The following is a 17,242-nucleotide window of genomic DNA, read 5'->3' on the forward strand; positions in this document are numbered from 1 at the left end:
TATATAAGCTAAGAATTTTGTGGGAAACCCGATCTTAGCACCTAGCGAATTTTGCAGAGATAGAAATAGATATATGAGGTGGGGATGACTTCTCCGTCCTTGCCCCCACACGTGGACGTCTCTAATTGTATGTAGAAAATGAAAACTTAAAAATATGATTTAACGATAGACCCGAGAATAAAGCAAGAATCTAAACGTAGCTCACTAGACAAGACCGTTATTATCTTATCAAAATAAAGATTAAACACAATATGATAGTTTAGATTAAGATGAGGAAGATTCAACAAAAAAGCAAGTGTGACTACATACTAACCTGGTGGTCCCCATACGTTTGAGATTTAAACGGAATTTACATTACGTTCATATCCAATCCATACAAAATAATTTTTAAAAAAATTAAATTAAAATAAATTTGCTTTATACACGTCTCAAAGATTATATCCTCACACATCACTTCTTAAGTTTGTCCTTATCTGCCGCCGTCCACCGCCGCCTCATCCACTATGCCGACCACCATGAAAGTGATACGGCGACGACGATAACGACGACGTTGAAGAAACACTCCCTCCCGAATTCCCATCGGCGTGAAGCAAATCCGACAAGTAGTTCCCCAAATCATCCGGCGCAAATCTCACCTCCGAATCATTTCCGTAAAGATTCTCCAATCGCGCCCGGTAGTTGATGTAGAACTCACCGTAGAGCGTCCCGAGTTTCTTCCCCAGCGTGATCTTGATGTGCTCACGCAGCTTTGAATCCATCACGATCCACGACGCTTGATGCTTGTAGGCTTCTTCGAATGCGATATTGAAATCGTGGAAGTGTTTTCTTGCTCTCTCCGGTGAGATCTCCGCCATCGGATTCTCCGGTAGTGATAAGAACACTCTGCTCCATCCCATCCGTATGTAGCTTGATGCGTACTGCTTCACCTTCGCTTCGTGGCTCTCGATCCACTCGTCTCCTAGAACGGATTTCAGATTTGAGGTTCGTACCTTCACGACGATGTACTCGAGGTTGTTCGCTAGGAAGATGTAGGACAGAGGCGCGTCGTGGTACACCTCCGCTTTGCTGTCGAGCTTCGAGAGGAGGACTAAAATCAACCAGGCCAAGCGTAAGGCGAGAGGATTTTCTTCCGAATCGTTTCCGCCAAAGAAGGATTCCGGCAATGGAGAATGAAGCATCAACGGCCAATCCGCGACTATTCCTGGGAGGATTCCGCTGTAGTCGCTGAGGAATGCGATGTAGTTCATCACGTAGCGAGTGAGTGGATGAACTCCGCCGCCTGGTACTGGCGTTCTGGAGGAATCTTTCTGGATGTGAGATTCGAAATCGACGAGCATGGAGCGGATGCTTTCCGCGATTTTCGTTAGCGAATGGTCGATTAGAGATCGGACGGAGGCCGTGGATTCGCAGGCGAACATTGATTCGATATCCGGCCAGAGATTGAAGATCGCTTCGTACAGATCGAGAATCAGGAATATTTTCTCGGGAGATTTCTTCGATTTCACCGCCATTTCCGGGAAGCCAAACAGAGTTAGAGCGCTCTCTTTGGTAATTTCAGAGAAAACAGACTCTCTAATCGAAGCGGAACTCCAAAAAACTCGATCGCAGAGGTATTTCTCCGCTTCGAAGAAAGTTTTAACAGCAATTTTAACAGCATTCAACCAGTTCTTGATCTTCACTTCCAAAACCTCCCACTCCATCCTATGAACATGATGATAACTCGTCTTCGCAACTCCAAGATTATACAGTCCTTCCTCAACAATCGATTTCCGATTAACAGTATAAATCTTCACACACTCTTTACCATAACCAGCAGAAATCATACCTTCCGCAATCGATTTCAAATCCGCAATAGCCGATCTCGACATCCGCTCATCCTCGGAAACATTCTCGTTCGCAAATCGCAAATCGTCCTCAGAATCATCCTCCAAATCAGAGTTACCAGTGAGAACCGAATTCCTAGACGACCGATTCGAAATGGATTCCGGATCCAGATGCGTCCGATTCTCCGCCAAAATCCTGTGGAACTCCCTCTGCAACCTCTTCATCGCGGTCTGCATCAGACGCTGAGAGCGAACAAGATGTTGAGAGTTCGTATGCTCGGTGCCGAAATAATCCATCGCCGTCTGCAAATCCTTGACAGCCTTCAGGTACTGTTTAGCCTCGTAGCGGTCATCTTGGAACAGAGGAGTGATATCGGCATAAGACGAAGAAGCAGAGTCCCATTTCGTGATTAGGGTTTCTGCAACTTCAATATTCTCCTCCATTAGAGACTCGCAGAGGCCGTGCGACGGCGTGGTTCTAGCAGGGGAATGAGACGGCGTGGTTCTGGCAGGAGAATGCGAAGGCGTTAAAGACTTGAAGAAATGGTTCCTCATCTTCAAGAGACAAAGAAAAAAGCTCGAGTTTGGTAATGGCTATGGCGGCAAAGAGAAACCGTAGGGGAATTTATAGAGAGAATAAATGAGGGGAGGAACGGGGAAGGTTCGAAGATTGAAGCTTTTTTGACCTTTTGACTGAGTTCGCTTGTATTTATGAACCAACTCGAACGAGTCAACTCAAGTCTTTATTTTTATTATTATTTATTATTTTCTTTTTGGGTCAATTGCCTACCGTTGCTGATTTTTGTCCTATTTGACCAAAACGATTCGTATTGGTCAAAAACGGGGACATATGGATAAAACATACCCACTTTTTTATTTATTAAATCCATTAAATTAATCCATGTTTTTAAAAATATTTTTAAAATTTTTAATTTTTTTTTTAATTGAAATGTCATAATATTATAGGTGGAAGAAATTAATATATTGATTTTTTGTCTTCAAGGTGACCAATTCTATATTTTAATTCGCGTGGAGTAAGTAAATAATAATAAAATGTTATTCGCATTAATTTCGTATTTAATGAATTAAATTAATGCATCAAGTATTAAAGTCAAACATCTATTGTTGACTTACTCACGGTCACATTAAATTTAATTCTAAAATACCTTGAATAAATTTTTAAATTTTGAATCTCTATTTTAAAATTTTATTAATATTATTTTTGCAAAAAAAATGTAAATTATTATTTTAAACGAGGATACACTGATATTGTGCACTTTGAGCATAAGCTTTCATCGCTTTGCTTTAGGCTTCCCCAAAAGGCCTCGTGACAATGGAGAGGCTCAACTCCTTTTCTTTTTGGAGTCTTAGTCATATTTTACTATGCCTTCGAGTAGCCTCGACTCCTTTTTCTTTTAGATTCCTTTGTTCTACATTTGAGGATTCTATTGACATGCCTAAGTTTAGGGCATGACTCTGATTCCATATTAGATGAACACAACTCTCCACAACCGTATGATATTCTAGACTTTGAGCATAAGCTCTTATGACTTTACTTCGGGCTTCTCAAAAGGGCTCATACCAATTGAGATAGTATTTCTTGATTATAAACCCATGATTATTCCTAGCCGTATATCTACCGACCAAATAATAATAATAATAATATTTATATTTAAAATTTTTAAAATAATAATAGTGTTTAAATACAAGTAAAATACAAAATCCATATTAGTAAAAATACAAAACTTTAATATATTATTTTATTTTTCTATTAAAAATAATATAAAATTTAATATAACATGTGGGCATGCAAAAAATTATATTATTTTATCAAGAAAAAACGCGATAGAAAAAAAAAAAGCATAGGATTGGTGACCCGAACTTGAAATTGAAGAACGTAAGACGGGACTGACCGTTAAAAGACGATAGAAAAAAAAAAAAAGGAAATGAGACAGTGTTAGATAGAGGTGTACAGGAGTTGGGTTGAGAAAATCTTTTGGATCAACTTAAAATTTCCGAGTTGGTTGGGTTGGTGACCCGAACAACCCGAATAGAATTCACAACCCAACCCTCTATTTTTGAGTTGGATGGGATTGACGGGTTGTTATTTATAATACATGTTACATTAATAACTAAAATCTTATAAAGTTCAAATATCAAACATTTACAAGTCATAACATATTACGAACATCAGTAACAAACGTCAAATATTCTTAATATTCATAATAATCTTAAAAGTAAGGTAAGATGCTCGAGAACGTACCATAGAAAATTAAAAGTTTAGAGATTTATTAGATAATTTCAAAGTTTATGAACCTACTAGATATAAACCAGTAAGATGCTCGAGAATAAAACATAGGTGAGACCTGGGTGTGCTCGAGATGCCCTTAATAATAAATGAAGGAAAGCATTTTTCCTTGTGTAGATCCTATTTTAGTGGAAACTTAATGAGTTGATCAACCTACACATCTTGCCTTTACTGCTATATCGAGAATTACTACACGTACAGCTGCTTTTGTCCGCTCGGTTACTCTTCCAATCTCAAGCTGAGACCCTAAAAAATACTCAATCGTTATCGAACAACCCTAAATTAGTTCCATATATTCTTTTCTTTTTCGAAGAGAATCAATCGTGGAATCAATAATTAATACTTGTAAACATGCAAAATTAGTATTTATAAATTATTATCATAATGTTTAAATAATTTGAAGATTCCCACTTGGATATTTTTCTATTTTTAAATAATAATAATAATAATTATTATTATTATTATAACAATAAAAGAATTCAAACCTTTAATTATTTTTTAGAATCTAGTCCTAATTGTTTTGTCCCTTTATGAAAAAGATACCTTAATCATATGGTTTTTGAATATTTTATTAACTAATATATATATATATATATATTAAAGTTATGTTCTTGGTAATTTTAAAATAATATATTGTCGGGTTAAATGTGACATGTGCGATGCTGTCATTTGTTTCATATTTCGCATTTAATAATGTACACAAAATTGGAATTGAATTGTTATAGATTTAGGGGTATTCGTGCATTCGGTTGAGATTGTGATATTCGAATAAATGAAGAGTATTTAAATGAACCGAGACCACATTCGAATGAGAGCGATCTTGAGGTTCGGATGACTAAGAAAAACTAAATGAATTGCAAGTCACTACATAAAAAATAATAATAAAAAGAAACGAGCGATCTTGATTTTAATCGTGCTTTACCGACAGGTGAAGGAGCTGGTCATCGAGCCGCATTCTCTTCCACCTTCATGCCTGGTTTACAGTGTTTGAAAGTTCGAGAGAAAAGAACCAAACACTGACCTTCCTCTTTTTCCTAGTTCTTTGGGTTACTCTTGACAAATGATGATTTTCTTACAAGAATATTTTTTATCTCACTGCTTAGCTCCGGAACTTTACAAGAGAGGAAAATAGCTTGAGCTCGGTGAATGAGGTAAGAGAAGAAGAGTGAAAGAATAAAGAAAGAGGAGCCTGAGGTGAGTCTCGCGAAGATCTTCAATCTGAACCTTCACATCGACTTTCTTTTAGAGTCTCAACCACGCCTTCGCTATCGCAAGAATATAACGATCGAATAGCTATTGCTCACTCAGCTGCTTCGCGTATTATGAAAGTCGTATTGCCCGAAGGAAGGGGCATGCTGCAAGAGCGGAGGTGAGTGGTAAGCGTAGGAGGCGTGCCCCAGAGGCAGCTGTGTGGTTCCACGTTGCTAGATTGAGATCTGCAGGGTGGCGGGGACTTCGACTACGTGGGTCGTTATAGGGATATTTTTTAGACTAGTCCAATTGTTTGGATTATAAATTTAGACCCAAACTATAAAGTTTTTGGGTAGGTTGATTTGTGTTGTTCCGGTAATTTATTCAAATTTTTATTTTTAATTAAAGTAAAACGTTAATTCATAAAATATTTATTTTTAAATATTGAACTAAGATTTATAATTCAATTTCAATATATATTTTTAAAATTACCTCGGAACAAGTTAAAAATTATTTTAAGAGTATATGGAGAATAGATAATAATAAAATAATTATGGAACCGAGCAACTAACATGTGCATAAAGTTTTTACTTATTTGAACTCAACTCAAACCGCACGGGTTAGGTTGATTAGATTTTTTTGAGTTATCAGATTTTTGAACACGGTTAAGCCCATCTTAAAATTTAAAGAAGACCCGTGCTTACTATTAAAGGGAATGTAACAACCTATTTTTTGATAGACTCGAGTCACTGACGTTAATGTAACTTGAGTATTTTAGAAAAATAATTAGTAAGTAATTCCATTGCTATGGTCGGAAAATGCAATCACATACAATCATGTGGGGACCTATCATTTCATGGTTTTGGTCTCTACTTCCAGTCGGGGTAGAATTCAATGTGTAGTACTTCTCTAGACACAACCAACGTACAGACACATGAACCCCCAGGCTAGCTCGTATACGTACCCCCTAGACTTGGCATTCGACTAGCATACACTAACGCTATTCGTATACCACGAAAGGGAAGAGAGTGCACATAATATTATGGTGTATACAATACCGTATCATAACATCATGACGAACTTTAATGCCGTAAGGTACATGTCCGTACTAATCATATCGGAAAAATATCTCGATGTACGTGAACATACAATATGCATGATGTCTCTATATTTTAAAAACACGATATGTATCTATGATGCAGTACATAACCTTATTCATTTCATCCATAACATAACCATTTCATGTCATTATCTGGGATTAACATGACACATCTCATCATAACATAATACGCAGTATAACAATCACAAAGTACGACACATGCAACGGTCACAAGGTATGGACTGTTCATACTTCAAACAATTCATCCAACCCAAACAGTAGTGAAGCCACTTATCTGAATAGCTTAAGCTAGAGTCGCTAATTTGTCCTTGAAACTAGTCCAAACACGTTCTTTGAAGTCTAAGTCAACCTATATGGGTTCATGACATCAGATTAGAACGCATTGATCGGCCTAGTCTACGTAGCATTCATGATTATACCTTTAACTTGACTTATGATATTTTAACTTGGGTAAAAAGTGGTAAAAATCAAACCCGAAAGGGTAAAAAATGGTAGGAAAGAGGTCTATATAGGAAAAATGGGGTAAAAATTTAGAGCTACCAGAGAATCGTGCGCGGAGTAGTCGGGAAGTCATTGAATAGACGTCGAAAAGGATCGGTAAGTATTTGAAAATAAATAAATAGATCTTTTATGAGCAAACAATTTGTTTTTATTAAAAACGTTTTAAAATAGTATCAGAGTTGAGTTGAGTTAAGTTAGATTGAGTTGGGTTGGGTTGGGTTGGATGGAGCGTGTCCACCAACGCTAACCCAAATAGCTACTCATTGTAGGTCTTCATGTCCAAGCTCCACGCTGTTGCCTCCATTGCGCGCCAAATCAACCACCCCTCTCTTCCCTTTCCATTTTCCCTTTCTTTCAATTTTATCCTCATATTTCTCCATGCCGAAGCATCCTCTGGATCTTCTCACGCATTCTGTTCCAATGTCTTGTGATTTCTTGTTGGTGGACATCCAGTCTTCATCCACGAGCTGAGTATTCTCCTTCATCTTTATTTACCATTGCTCAGATTGATCGAGATTCGGTTCTTGAATGATTTTGTATGATTTATGATCAGAATGTCGCGGACGTTGACGCCTCGGAGCTCTGCTTATCTTAGCGCTTTGTCCCTGCAGATTGAGAAGAAACTGCAGCGGGTTCGTTTTTCTTCACTTTTGTTTTTGTTTGAATACCTGAATTTGTTTCTTATGTTTTGATGCGGGAAACAATTGGAAATGGATTCGGATAATCCGTGCTGTATTGTTTGTTGAGGATTATTGGGACAGAGTGCCAAATTGGCTAACGAAGGGATGATCGTTTATAAGTAATGAATACATCTCGATTGGTATGAGGCCTTTTGGGAAAACCAAACGTAAAGGTACGAGAGCTTATGCTCAAAGTGGACAATATTGTACCATTGTGGAGGTTCGTGATTCGTTCAGATAACAGACACTCCTCCTCATTACCCGTTAAAACCATCGTTGCCTGTTCTGCTAACTTAAGAATTGATGTATTTAAATCAAGTTCTGCTGTTGCGACAAAATCTGGCATTTATGAGCTTGTGAATTCAAGTGGCATTTGTTCTTCTCGATTGAGAGAAGAACCGTGAATGAAGACAAGATCATAATGTTAGGCCTCCTGCTGTACTAACTTGCTAAAAAATGAATTGTTTGGACGTGAGTTTGTTTGAGAAGAGAGTGTTCTTTCTCAAGGATGAGGAGTGCATTTTGGCAGGGTGTTGAAATTGTGGGTTTTGTGAAGGGTGAGTAGAGAATGCAGGGAAAGGCTGGGGTAGTCTTTTTATTTTGGAACAAAGTGCTTAATTTTCCTTGAGAAGGGGATACAAAAGAGGAGCAAAACTGAAACAAAAAGAGGTTTCAATCAAGCAAAATGATACCTAAAGGATAATTACTAAAAAAAACTTTACAACATTAGCCAAAAAAGAGACATGGAACATAACAAGAGCTACATTCTCCTGGTCCTCTCCACCCCGCTAAACACTTTCTCGTTCTTGTCCAACCAAGTACCACCATAACACCAAGCACCCCACAGTCCATATAATCCAACCCATCTCATGAAGATGGCAGGTGAGAAAATGAACTCGCGTACGTCTGCAAAGGATGCAACACTATGAACCTGTCAGGCTAGACAACGTGGAAATATGAAGTCAGTAATTGAAAGGCTTTTTGATTTAAGGGATTCTTGATTTAAGGGAGCATTTGAACACATAACTTGTTATGTTGTTACCTGTTGGATACACAGGAAACTTAATATGCTACTTTGATTTAGGCTATTTTGATGAAGAAGAATGTAATGGGAGAGATAGGCAGAAGAAGTGTCATTGATAACGTGGAAATGAAGGGAAAATATTATATGCTATGATCAACATGGTAGATATCAAGGAATATAGGTTGGAAGAATTGGCATTGTTGGCTATGGATTTGCAGATACACGATTCAGTGCATTAGAGGCCCAAGTCACAACTCATGATGTATTAGCATTAAATACATGAGTAAACTTTTGTATTTTCTAAAAATATTATTCTTTTAACATTACAAATTTACACTTTGAGTGTGTTCTCATAGAGGTGCAAGGCTCCTTTGATCCAAAGATGCATAAAGCTTTAAGACAAAAAGTTTTATCAACATTGTGGGTCTAATCATCAAACACGCTCGGACCAAAATTTAAGCTCGAGGAAAGTCTGTTAAAGCCTAAGCTGAAGGTTTTTAGGCTTTGGCATTGAGCATGCACAAAGGTTTATGAATGGCACATGGGGCAATACTAGGGAGTTCACATTGTAGTAGAAGAAGAATATTAAGAGAGAGGCAGTGGGGGCTTACAACTCATGACAAGAGAAAGTATAAACGTTTTCTTTCTTGTTGGGACACACGGGCCATGCGCCACACTTGAGCAATATAAATTTCTCTTAGCTTTAAGCCCTTGGGTATCTTTATGTATGTCCAGATCTTTTTCCTATTAATAGAGGCATTTGGCAGCCATTTGATGCATCCTTGTAAGGAATCAGGGGGTATTCAGGAATAGATGTTAGCACTTTGTATGGGTCTTAGGGCTTGAATTGAGAGAAAATATAGTTGGAAAGTTGCCTCAAGTGTGATTTCTACAAAGGTCAGACATGTTCTTATAGTGAATATATTTGATTCCCAAACTGGCCTTAAAAGAACTTTTCATTCAATGTACATTGCAGACACACCACCTAAAGAAACTGCTCCCATTTTAATCTAAAGTAAAAAGCGGAAAATTTAATCACCAAGCTCGAGAAGGGAGTCAAATTTCCAACTACGACTTTTAAAATCCAGGGAAACTCTCAGGTCTTCTACACCATTCTCTTTGAGAAATGGGCGAGAGATTTTCACCGAGAGATTAAGTCTTGCTTATGCTCCTGGATGTTCCTTCAAATCCATACCACATCGAGCATGAATAGACCTACTGATGCACTTTCTAGAGTTGTCTCTTTGGCTCAACAGGGTTGCTATCCATGGTTGAAAATCTTTTAGTAGACCAGATTCTTAGCTTCTGTATTTTGTACGTTATAAAAGGATCACCTAGTATTTTGTTCTTTGGTCATGCCTCTCAAATCAACTTACTTTAAATCTTTTCAGGCAGCACGGTTGGGGGTTATTTATATGAAGATTGCATGAGAGTAATATTGGCGGCAAGATGCGTAGAGGCTAGTGTAAGAATGTTTTGGCAACAAAATAATAACTTTGTCCCCAGCTGGCTCCCTCTTAACTACTTCCATCCCTGCTAAATTTGGGAAAACATAAGGTGGTGGATAGATTAAGGAAATCCACTCATTTCATACAATCATAACTCCCTTTATTTCCTAAGGTGGTGGCTCTCTTTTGAAATCATGTCTTACTCTGGAACTTTGCTAGATCCATTACATCTGAGTGTAACAAAGTTTCCGTGGGTCATATTTGGGTGTAGTTGTTTGGTTACAAGACACATCCCTCCTTGGAAGTATGACACATTACCATAAATGGATGATCAATCTGAAGTCAACTGCGCTGTTTCTGCTATGACAAACTGAATGGTGACATTTTTGGTTGGTATGCTGTAATATCAAAATTAATTTCTCTATTGAAAGTATGTGGATGAGCACCACCTTCCTCAGTTGTACAGTTTAGACAATTGGTAAGCACTAATTCGGTATAAGGTCAACTAATTAAGATTGACACCATGCTTTTTTGTGAACTTGAGGCTTATTTATTACGGGGCATAGTTTCAGATGAAGCACGTTGTGGTCAGTAAACCTAGAGAGATTGAATCCACATGATTTGGTTTATTTGAAACTTCTGCCATATATATTGTTCTCCTTAGCTCAAAGGGTGAATAAAATTTTTCTCGAAGAGGTTTTTGTCCTTATCGGCTGCTCGTATGAATATATAAAATGCTTATTGGCTTACCAGCGAAGTACACCACTGGACATTTTTGTCCAACAATTGATGGGTTCCCTGGATTCCGACTCAGAATGAAACCTTGAGACAAATCATGTATTGGGAATGCGGGAATGCGACATACTGAAGAAGAGGCCCACATTCAATGGAAAGGCTTAGTGGACTTGGTAAGTTTTGTGGGAGCCTTAGATTCTATTAAAACTCAATTTCTCGGGGATAAGTGTTGGGCCTTCCTTGTATATATAAGGAAGGGTGAAAAGGGAAATTGTGAGACTTTCAAAGAGATTATTCTGTTCTAGAGGGAATATGCATTTGGCTGGATATTGCAATTATGTAATTTGTAAAGCGTGAGTAGACAGTGTAGGGGAAGGCTGAGGTAAGAATTCTCCTTGCTTATACTATTTGGTGTTGTTTTTCCTGTAGTGAATTGGAACCATCATTACCTTTAAGATTTATCATTATTATTATTTTTAAATATAGGCATTAGCTTCTTCATCACAGAGGCGAGACGTACTGCAAGAATTGTTTGCTGACATAGCATTAGAAGTCGATGACCGAGCCAAAGGTGAGTTGTCGGAATGTAAAAACTTATATTCGACAAACAGGAATAGCGTGTGGATGAATGTTTTTGTCTTACAAGTCTTGTTTATTTCTAGAAAGTTATTAAATTATCTCATGCTTTTTGACATCAAATGTGTATTTACTAACTTGATCCATAGCTAAGGGCTAAACTACAAAAAGTACCATTGAACTTAGGCTTTTGTTTAAAAAATATCCATGTTCTTCTCAATGTTTCATCTTTCATAAAACATTTTAATACTACCTTCTTAGTAGAACTTTGTTCATATGTAAGATGAAAATTGGGTTTGGAACGGTGTGGCAATAACTTGGAACAAAACCTGGGACTCAAACACTGTCACACGATTCTAGGTCATTGCCACATCTATACCAAGTCTGAATTTCCATCTATATTCTATGGATTTGAGTCCAATGATGGTTTTGAAATATTTATGATAGGTAATATTTTAACTTGTAATAGAATAGGGGTAAATTTGAAATCTTTGCCCTGATCGTCTATGCTAATGGTTTCTATTAAGACCTAGTTATAATTTTGCATCAATATTCATAAAATGGAGAATGGTCTTTTGTTTCGCCTTTAATGAAATAGAGTCACTCTATTAGAGTTGGTTAATTGAATACTTCTACCTAGCTTGTCAAAGCTCGTACTAGCTGCATCTTCTTACATAGTCTTAGATCAGATGAAGACTTGATGGTGTTACATATTGTTATAGCCATACCCACTCATGTTCTGCTTTATAAATCAGAAATAATTCTCAGCACAGAGGAAGATGCGATTGCACCTGTGGAGCATGGAATGGATAATCCATTATGCTTTTACGATGTTCTTGCTGATTATTATGTTCAGGTGCCAGAAGGCGGGAAACCAATCCTTGATTTGATTGTCAAACTGTGGAGCCAATCATTTACATGTCATATTTTCACCCTCTTATTCCACAAATGGGTGGGTGAACTTGCACAATGCATTTTCTTAAAGCCGATGTGATTTTCACTTTCTATTACTGTTATTATTATTTCTTTGTTGTTTGATGATGGAATAGTTTGACATTTTCTGAGCGTTTGCTCGTCCATCGTCTGGGTTCCTTGGTACTAACTATTCTGTGTTGAAATGAAGTCTACTTTTCTTACTACTTGCAAAGAAAACTTTCTTTTTAGTTCGTCTTGAAGGCAGTGATCGTTCTTGAATGATGTCCAAATGTACATGGTCTGGGTTCCTTGGTACTAACTATTCTGTGTTGAAATGAAGTTTACTTTTCTTACTACTTGCAAAGAAAACTTTCTTTTTAATTCGTCTTGAAGGCAGTGATCGATCTTGAATGTTATCCAAACGTATGTTCCATTGGAGTTATTGTCTTCTTTTTCTTCTATTTTATAGAAATATTTGGTGCCTGATGTTGATCTTTCTTGCAGCTCTTTGAAATTGAAATTGAAAATTCTGATGAAGCCCACCTCCGTAATTCATCTGCTCTTGTTCAAGGTGCCACAAATATCTTCTGGTATGGATTTAGCAATTTGTTGCGAATATCCATTTCATTCAAGTGGAAGTTTTCAATTTTTTTGAACAACATCCGATCTTGATGTACTGCATACTTTTTTTCATGCATTCTTAGTGGTTAATGATATTTAAATCTTATTTTAAAAGAAGCATGGATGCAAGGCATTTTATACTCGATATGTCTGTTGAAATATTTATATTTTAAAATATATATGATGAATTTTATTATACATATCTATGATTTTCATGCTGAAATTTTGTTTTAGATTATGATATTTCACATGAAAAGCAATGTAAAAAAAAGAGATAAAACTAGGTGCCTACTACTATACAGCACGGCTCTCATCAAAATATAAGATAACTGGGAGTTGGAGCTTGGCTTCCCTATAACCGGGGCACCCACGCTAGCCTCAAGGCGTGGACGTGGGAGACATCAAGGATTTTTGGCATTAAGCTCACCCAAAGATTCGAACTTGGGACCTGTAAGCCAATGTGACGGAGAGACTTCAAGCCCTTGCGAATGGGGTTGCCCCTTAGGGGATAACCTCTTAGTAAATATTTTACAAAAGCGGAGAAAATTAAGAGGACGAAAAAAATTAGCTGCTCATCTCTAATGAGACAATATGGTGTGAATCAAAATAGTTGAAAAACATCGAGAACAACTCGTTATATTTCTAAAAGATAATATCTTATTAAAAAGGAAATTTAAAAGGGTGTGAGGGCATTTGCTTCACTGTGATTAATGACCGTTTGGTGCATTTGATCCTTAGTTGAATTGAAACTTTCAAACTGGAATTAGCATCTTATGCACGGGTATTTCATCAGATAGCGTGTTAGCCTTGTTTCATACAGCTGCTGGCTACATATTTATGATCATCCTCATTTTAGACATATAATGAGAATGCTATTTTAGTATGATTGCAATGACCTTTGTTTGCTGATTCAGGCTTGATATTCAGGCGAACACTAGTCGATTTAAATCTCTCTTTCATGTAAGAGTTCAGTCAAGAATATTTTCCTCTCTTTTGGTGACATGTGAATTCTCAGTAACCTGTGCTAATCCCCTTGATGTTCAGTATCTTCTTGGAGAAGTTGCATTTCGACCTGCCAGATTGAACAAAATCCCCATACAGGTTAGAGTTGAATGGTTTCCTTAATTTTGCATGATTAAAGTAAGTTATTATGTTTATTCTTTTATGAATATTATACAATCTAGATTGTTTTACAATTGTACTTGTACCATCTTGAATGCAGCTATTTTCAAGAGAATCGTTCTGAAATTGGCTCCTTTCTTTCTTCTTCCTCATCTTTTTCTCAATTGCAGGTTCAAAGAGATCTTTTTCTTTTACTTTCAAGGTTCTTAATTTTCTATGATTCAGGTGAGCTTTTGCTATAAATGCCATTTGGAAATCTATTCAATTTAAGATGACTTTTTCCCCCACTAAGGTTTTAGTACTTGGGTGCCCATCTGTATATAATAATCTGCTGTGTTTCAGATGATAAGCTTAAAAGTTTTTTAAAGCAATTTCCTCCTTTCCCAAATGCCATACTGATAGGTGGTCCAGCTGACTTGTTTGTGATTGAACTTACTGATCAGGTAAATTGTCGTGTAGCATCGCAAAATGTTCTATTAACACGTCTTTTGTATCGATGGACTTATATTATTAAATTACGATCGTTTTCTGTAATATTTTTATATCATGAATTAGCATGTTTTGCTATTTTCATGCTTAAATACATCCGCAAGTTCAATATTGGTATCAAAATATTACATTGGTCAGATTCAAAAGCTGAAGGTGGAACCTGTACTGCTGCATTATTTTTCACACCTGATTGTTCTCCAAGGTAATTGGCTGATTCATTGAGATTCAACAGTTGCTATTCTAACTGTTCTAATCAATGCTTTTAATTTATATAAGGTTTGGAACTCAGAATGACCACAAGTACAAGGCTAAAAACTTGTTTGTATAGCTTCACCCCTCCGGGTGGCCCCATGTATCCTACCAGAGCTGTTCGACACGCTGCATGGGATGCTCTAGATTTCCTATTTCCAGTAAGTATCGACTAAACAGAATGTCGTTGCTCAATGAAACAACCATTAAGCATGTTCCTTTGATGTAATTTGATACCTTAGCCGGATGCCACTACAATAGTAATATTGTTATGCTAAGAAAATTAGAAAGTTTGATGAAGGATTTTTGGTACAGGTTGGACGATATCCTAGGCATCTTATAAGCCTATTTTTCAGATTATTGTACCCATGGTACTGGCCTTCATCTTGTTGGAACTTTGTATTATCATGTATAAGGACAGTATTTCATTCCTTGTTTCGGTTCGTCTTTTCGAGATATGAGAATCCTAAACAGCACAAATAATTAGTTTGTATATGTACACAAAAGACATTTTTTACCCTCATGCCATGCTGTCGTCCCTCGTTTTTTCTGGGGGCTGTGTGTATGTATCTTTTACTGATTCAAACCCGTCTTGTGTTGACTATCATTGATAAGTGTCCCAGAGGAAACAAGAAAAGAAAGAACATATATTTGATTGAATGGAAATTTCCCTTGTTCTATTTCTTCATTAGAACACCAAGGAATAGGTCTTTTTGGAGGTCGTTTCTAGTGTTTTAGTCGCCTTTCAATGGCTCCACCTTCCCCTACCTTGGGGGAGTGGTTGAATACATTTCTTATTTCCAAGTAAGAATAAATGATGAAGTTGATATCTATGCTTCTGTTTTTTGTGTGGTCTCTGTCAAGTTCTAAAACGAGCTTGAAAATGTCTTCGAGACAAGAAGCAATAAATGAATGTTTGAGTTGGTGTTTGATGCCTATAGAATGTTGACTTGGTAATGTATGTGATGAACTAAGAGTAATAAATTTGCTAGGCTTTCTACCAGAAAAAGTTGCCAAACCAATTGTTTGACTTGGTAATGTGATGAACTAATAATATGTTGTGTTTAGAGTTATCCATGGGACGGGGACGGGGACGGGACCTCCGTTTTCATCTCCACCGTCATTTCATTTCTCTTATATGAAAGAATTGTCTGTAGCTAGGAGATCGAGTTATTTGTGGTGAATTTTTTCTATTTTTTTAAAACAAAAAATCATTTCAATTTTTTTTTATTAAAAGAATAAGAAAAAACATAATAATCAATACTATTTTAGATGAAATAAATAATAATGTAACCTAATTTTTAAAAATTTTAATTTTAGTCTTCAATACTTAATATAGGTAATTTTCATTCCGATTTAATTTAGCTAGCGGAAAGAAATATCTTTATGCATCTTTTCTTATTCACCATTTAAATGGGAATTTTTTTTTATCTGAATTTCAATAATTAAAAAAAGTAATAAAATGTGAAATGGAACCATATGAGTGACTAATGATATCTAGGTGATTTTTGAGAGAAAAATAATGAGTAGAAAATCACATTTTTAATCATTGTTCGAGTGCTCTCCTAAAACTTAGTCACGGTTTATTTATTTATTTATTATTCTTAATATAATAAATGTAGCGATGTAAAATTTTGAATCATTTACCTTTAAATTGTATTTATATTGACAGTTATAAGTACAGTTATATATCTCGATATTTTTTTTACATATTTGTTTTTTCTTCATACAAATATTTAATATCATATTTTACTACGGTTTAGTATTAATTTTGATGAAGGTTTAAAATGCCAAATGTGAATCGAAATGCTGAGTTTTAATTTTAGAAACATTAACAAAAAAAAAAAAAATTAATAAATGTCAATGGATATATCTAAAAAAAATTATTAATAAATAAATAATTTAGGTATTTTCAAACAAATTAAATTACTCCTTATTCATATTATTAACATTTATTGCTATTTTTCTTTATGTTTCATTGTAAATATTGAATCACCTTGAACGTTGATGTTGAATTCGTGCAAATAAAAATATAATAACCTCATTCTAATTGCCCATGGTTTGAATTTTTTTTTTCTTTTTTTAATTTCAAACCTAGAATTATTTCTATAGGGTATTTAAATTTTGATTTATTATTCATTAAAATGATTATCGACTAATCTTAATCTACGCCCTAACATGTAGTATTCGATCAAATATTACTTAATCTATTGAGGTATATTTGGGTTAACTCTCTAATCCAAAGACGTGCTCTTAGTTCAGCTCATTACAAAGCACCTAATGATCAAAACATTTGTACCCTTGATTTGAACCGTAATACTTAAAAGCAAAACGAAAAAATTAGTCTAGAAGATCAACTAAAGTAGGAAGTTCCATGGCATGACAGGAGTATGCGAAACTATTAATATCATCGAGAGAGGGATAACCAACAAAGAAATAC

General features: G+C 36.0%; 2 protein-coding genes across 6 annotated transcripts; one reads left to right on the forward strand and one right to left on the reverse strand.

Annotated features, from left to right (window-relative positions):
- Window positions 1–302: 302 nt before the first annotated feature.
- LOC111464861 (exocyst complex component EXO70H1-like) lies at window positions 303–2,545 on the reverse strand. The gene has a single exon (XM_023109119.1). The coding sequence runs from the start codon at window positions 2,376–2,378 to the stop codon at window positions 495–497; it is 1,884 nt and encodes a 627-aa protein (XP_022964887.1). The 5' UTR covers window positions 2,379–2,545; the 3' UTR covers window positions 303–494.
- A 4,664-nt stretch (window positions 2,546–7,209) lies between these two features.
- Window positions 7,210–15,482, forward strand: LOC111464663. 5 transcript variants are annotated; one of them, XM_023108882.1, is made up of 14 exons: window positions 7,211–7,575; window positions 9,624–9,961; window positions 10,039–10,267; window positions 10,367–11,003; window positions 11,317–11,401; window positions 12,162–12,358; window positions 12,826–12,911; window positions 13,857–13,902; window positions 13,987–14,043; window positions 14,235–14,289; window positions 14,407–14,507; window positions 14,692–14,755; window positions 14,830–14,963; window positions 15,118–15,482. In XM_023108882.1, exons 4-14 carry the CDS (start codon window positions 10,950–10,952, stop codon window positions 15,283–15,285), a joined length of 1,047 nt encoding a protein of 348 aa, XP_022964650.1. In that variant the 5' UTR covers window positions 7,211–7,575; window positions 9,624–9,961; window positions 10,039–10,267; window positions 10,367–10,949; the 3' UTR covers window positions 15,286–15,482. The 5 variants fall into 5 exon arrangements, with proteins under 5 accessions (XP_022964651.1, XP_022964650.1, XP_022964648.1 ...); XM_023108880.1 differs by having other exon boundaries at window positions 10,039–11,003; XM_023108881.1 differs by lacking the exon at window positions 9,624–9,961 and having other exon boundaries at window positions 10,039–11,003.
- Window positions 15,483–17,242: the final 1,760 nt, after the last annotated feature.

This window comes from Cucurbita moschata, unplaced genomic scaffold, assembly GCF_002738365.1.
Source record: "Cucurbita moschata cultivar Rifu unplaced genomic scaffold, Cmos_1.0 Cmo_Scf00031, whole genome shotgun sequence".
Lineage (NCBI taxonomy): Eukaryota > Viridiplantae > Streptophyta > Magnoliopsida > Cucurbitales > Cucurbitaceae > Cucurbita > Cucurbita moschata.

Coding starts and splice junctions, on each gene's coding strand:
- LOC111464861 (XM_023109119.1), bottom strand. CDS start 2,378: ATGAGGAACCATTTCTTCAAGTCTTTAACGCCTTCGCATTCTCCTGCC.
- LOC111464663 (XM_023108879.1), top strand. CDS start 7,489: ATGATCAGAATGTCGCGGACGTTGACGCCTCGGAGCTCTGCTTATCTT. Junction 11,402..12,161: donor AGTCGATGACCGAGCCAAAG/GTGAGTTGTCGG, acceptor TTTATAAATCAG/AAATAATTCTCAGCACAGAG. Junction 13,903..13,986: donor GATTTAAATCTCTCTTTCAT/GTAAGAGTTCAG, acceptor CTTGATGTTCAG/TATCTTCTTGGAGAAGTTGC.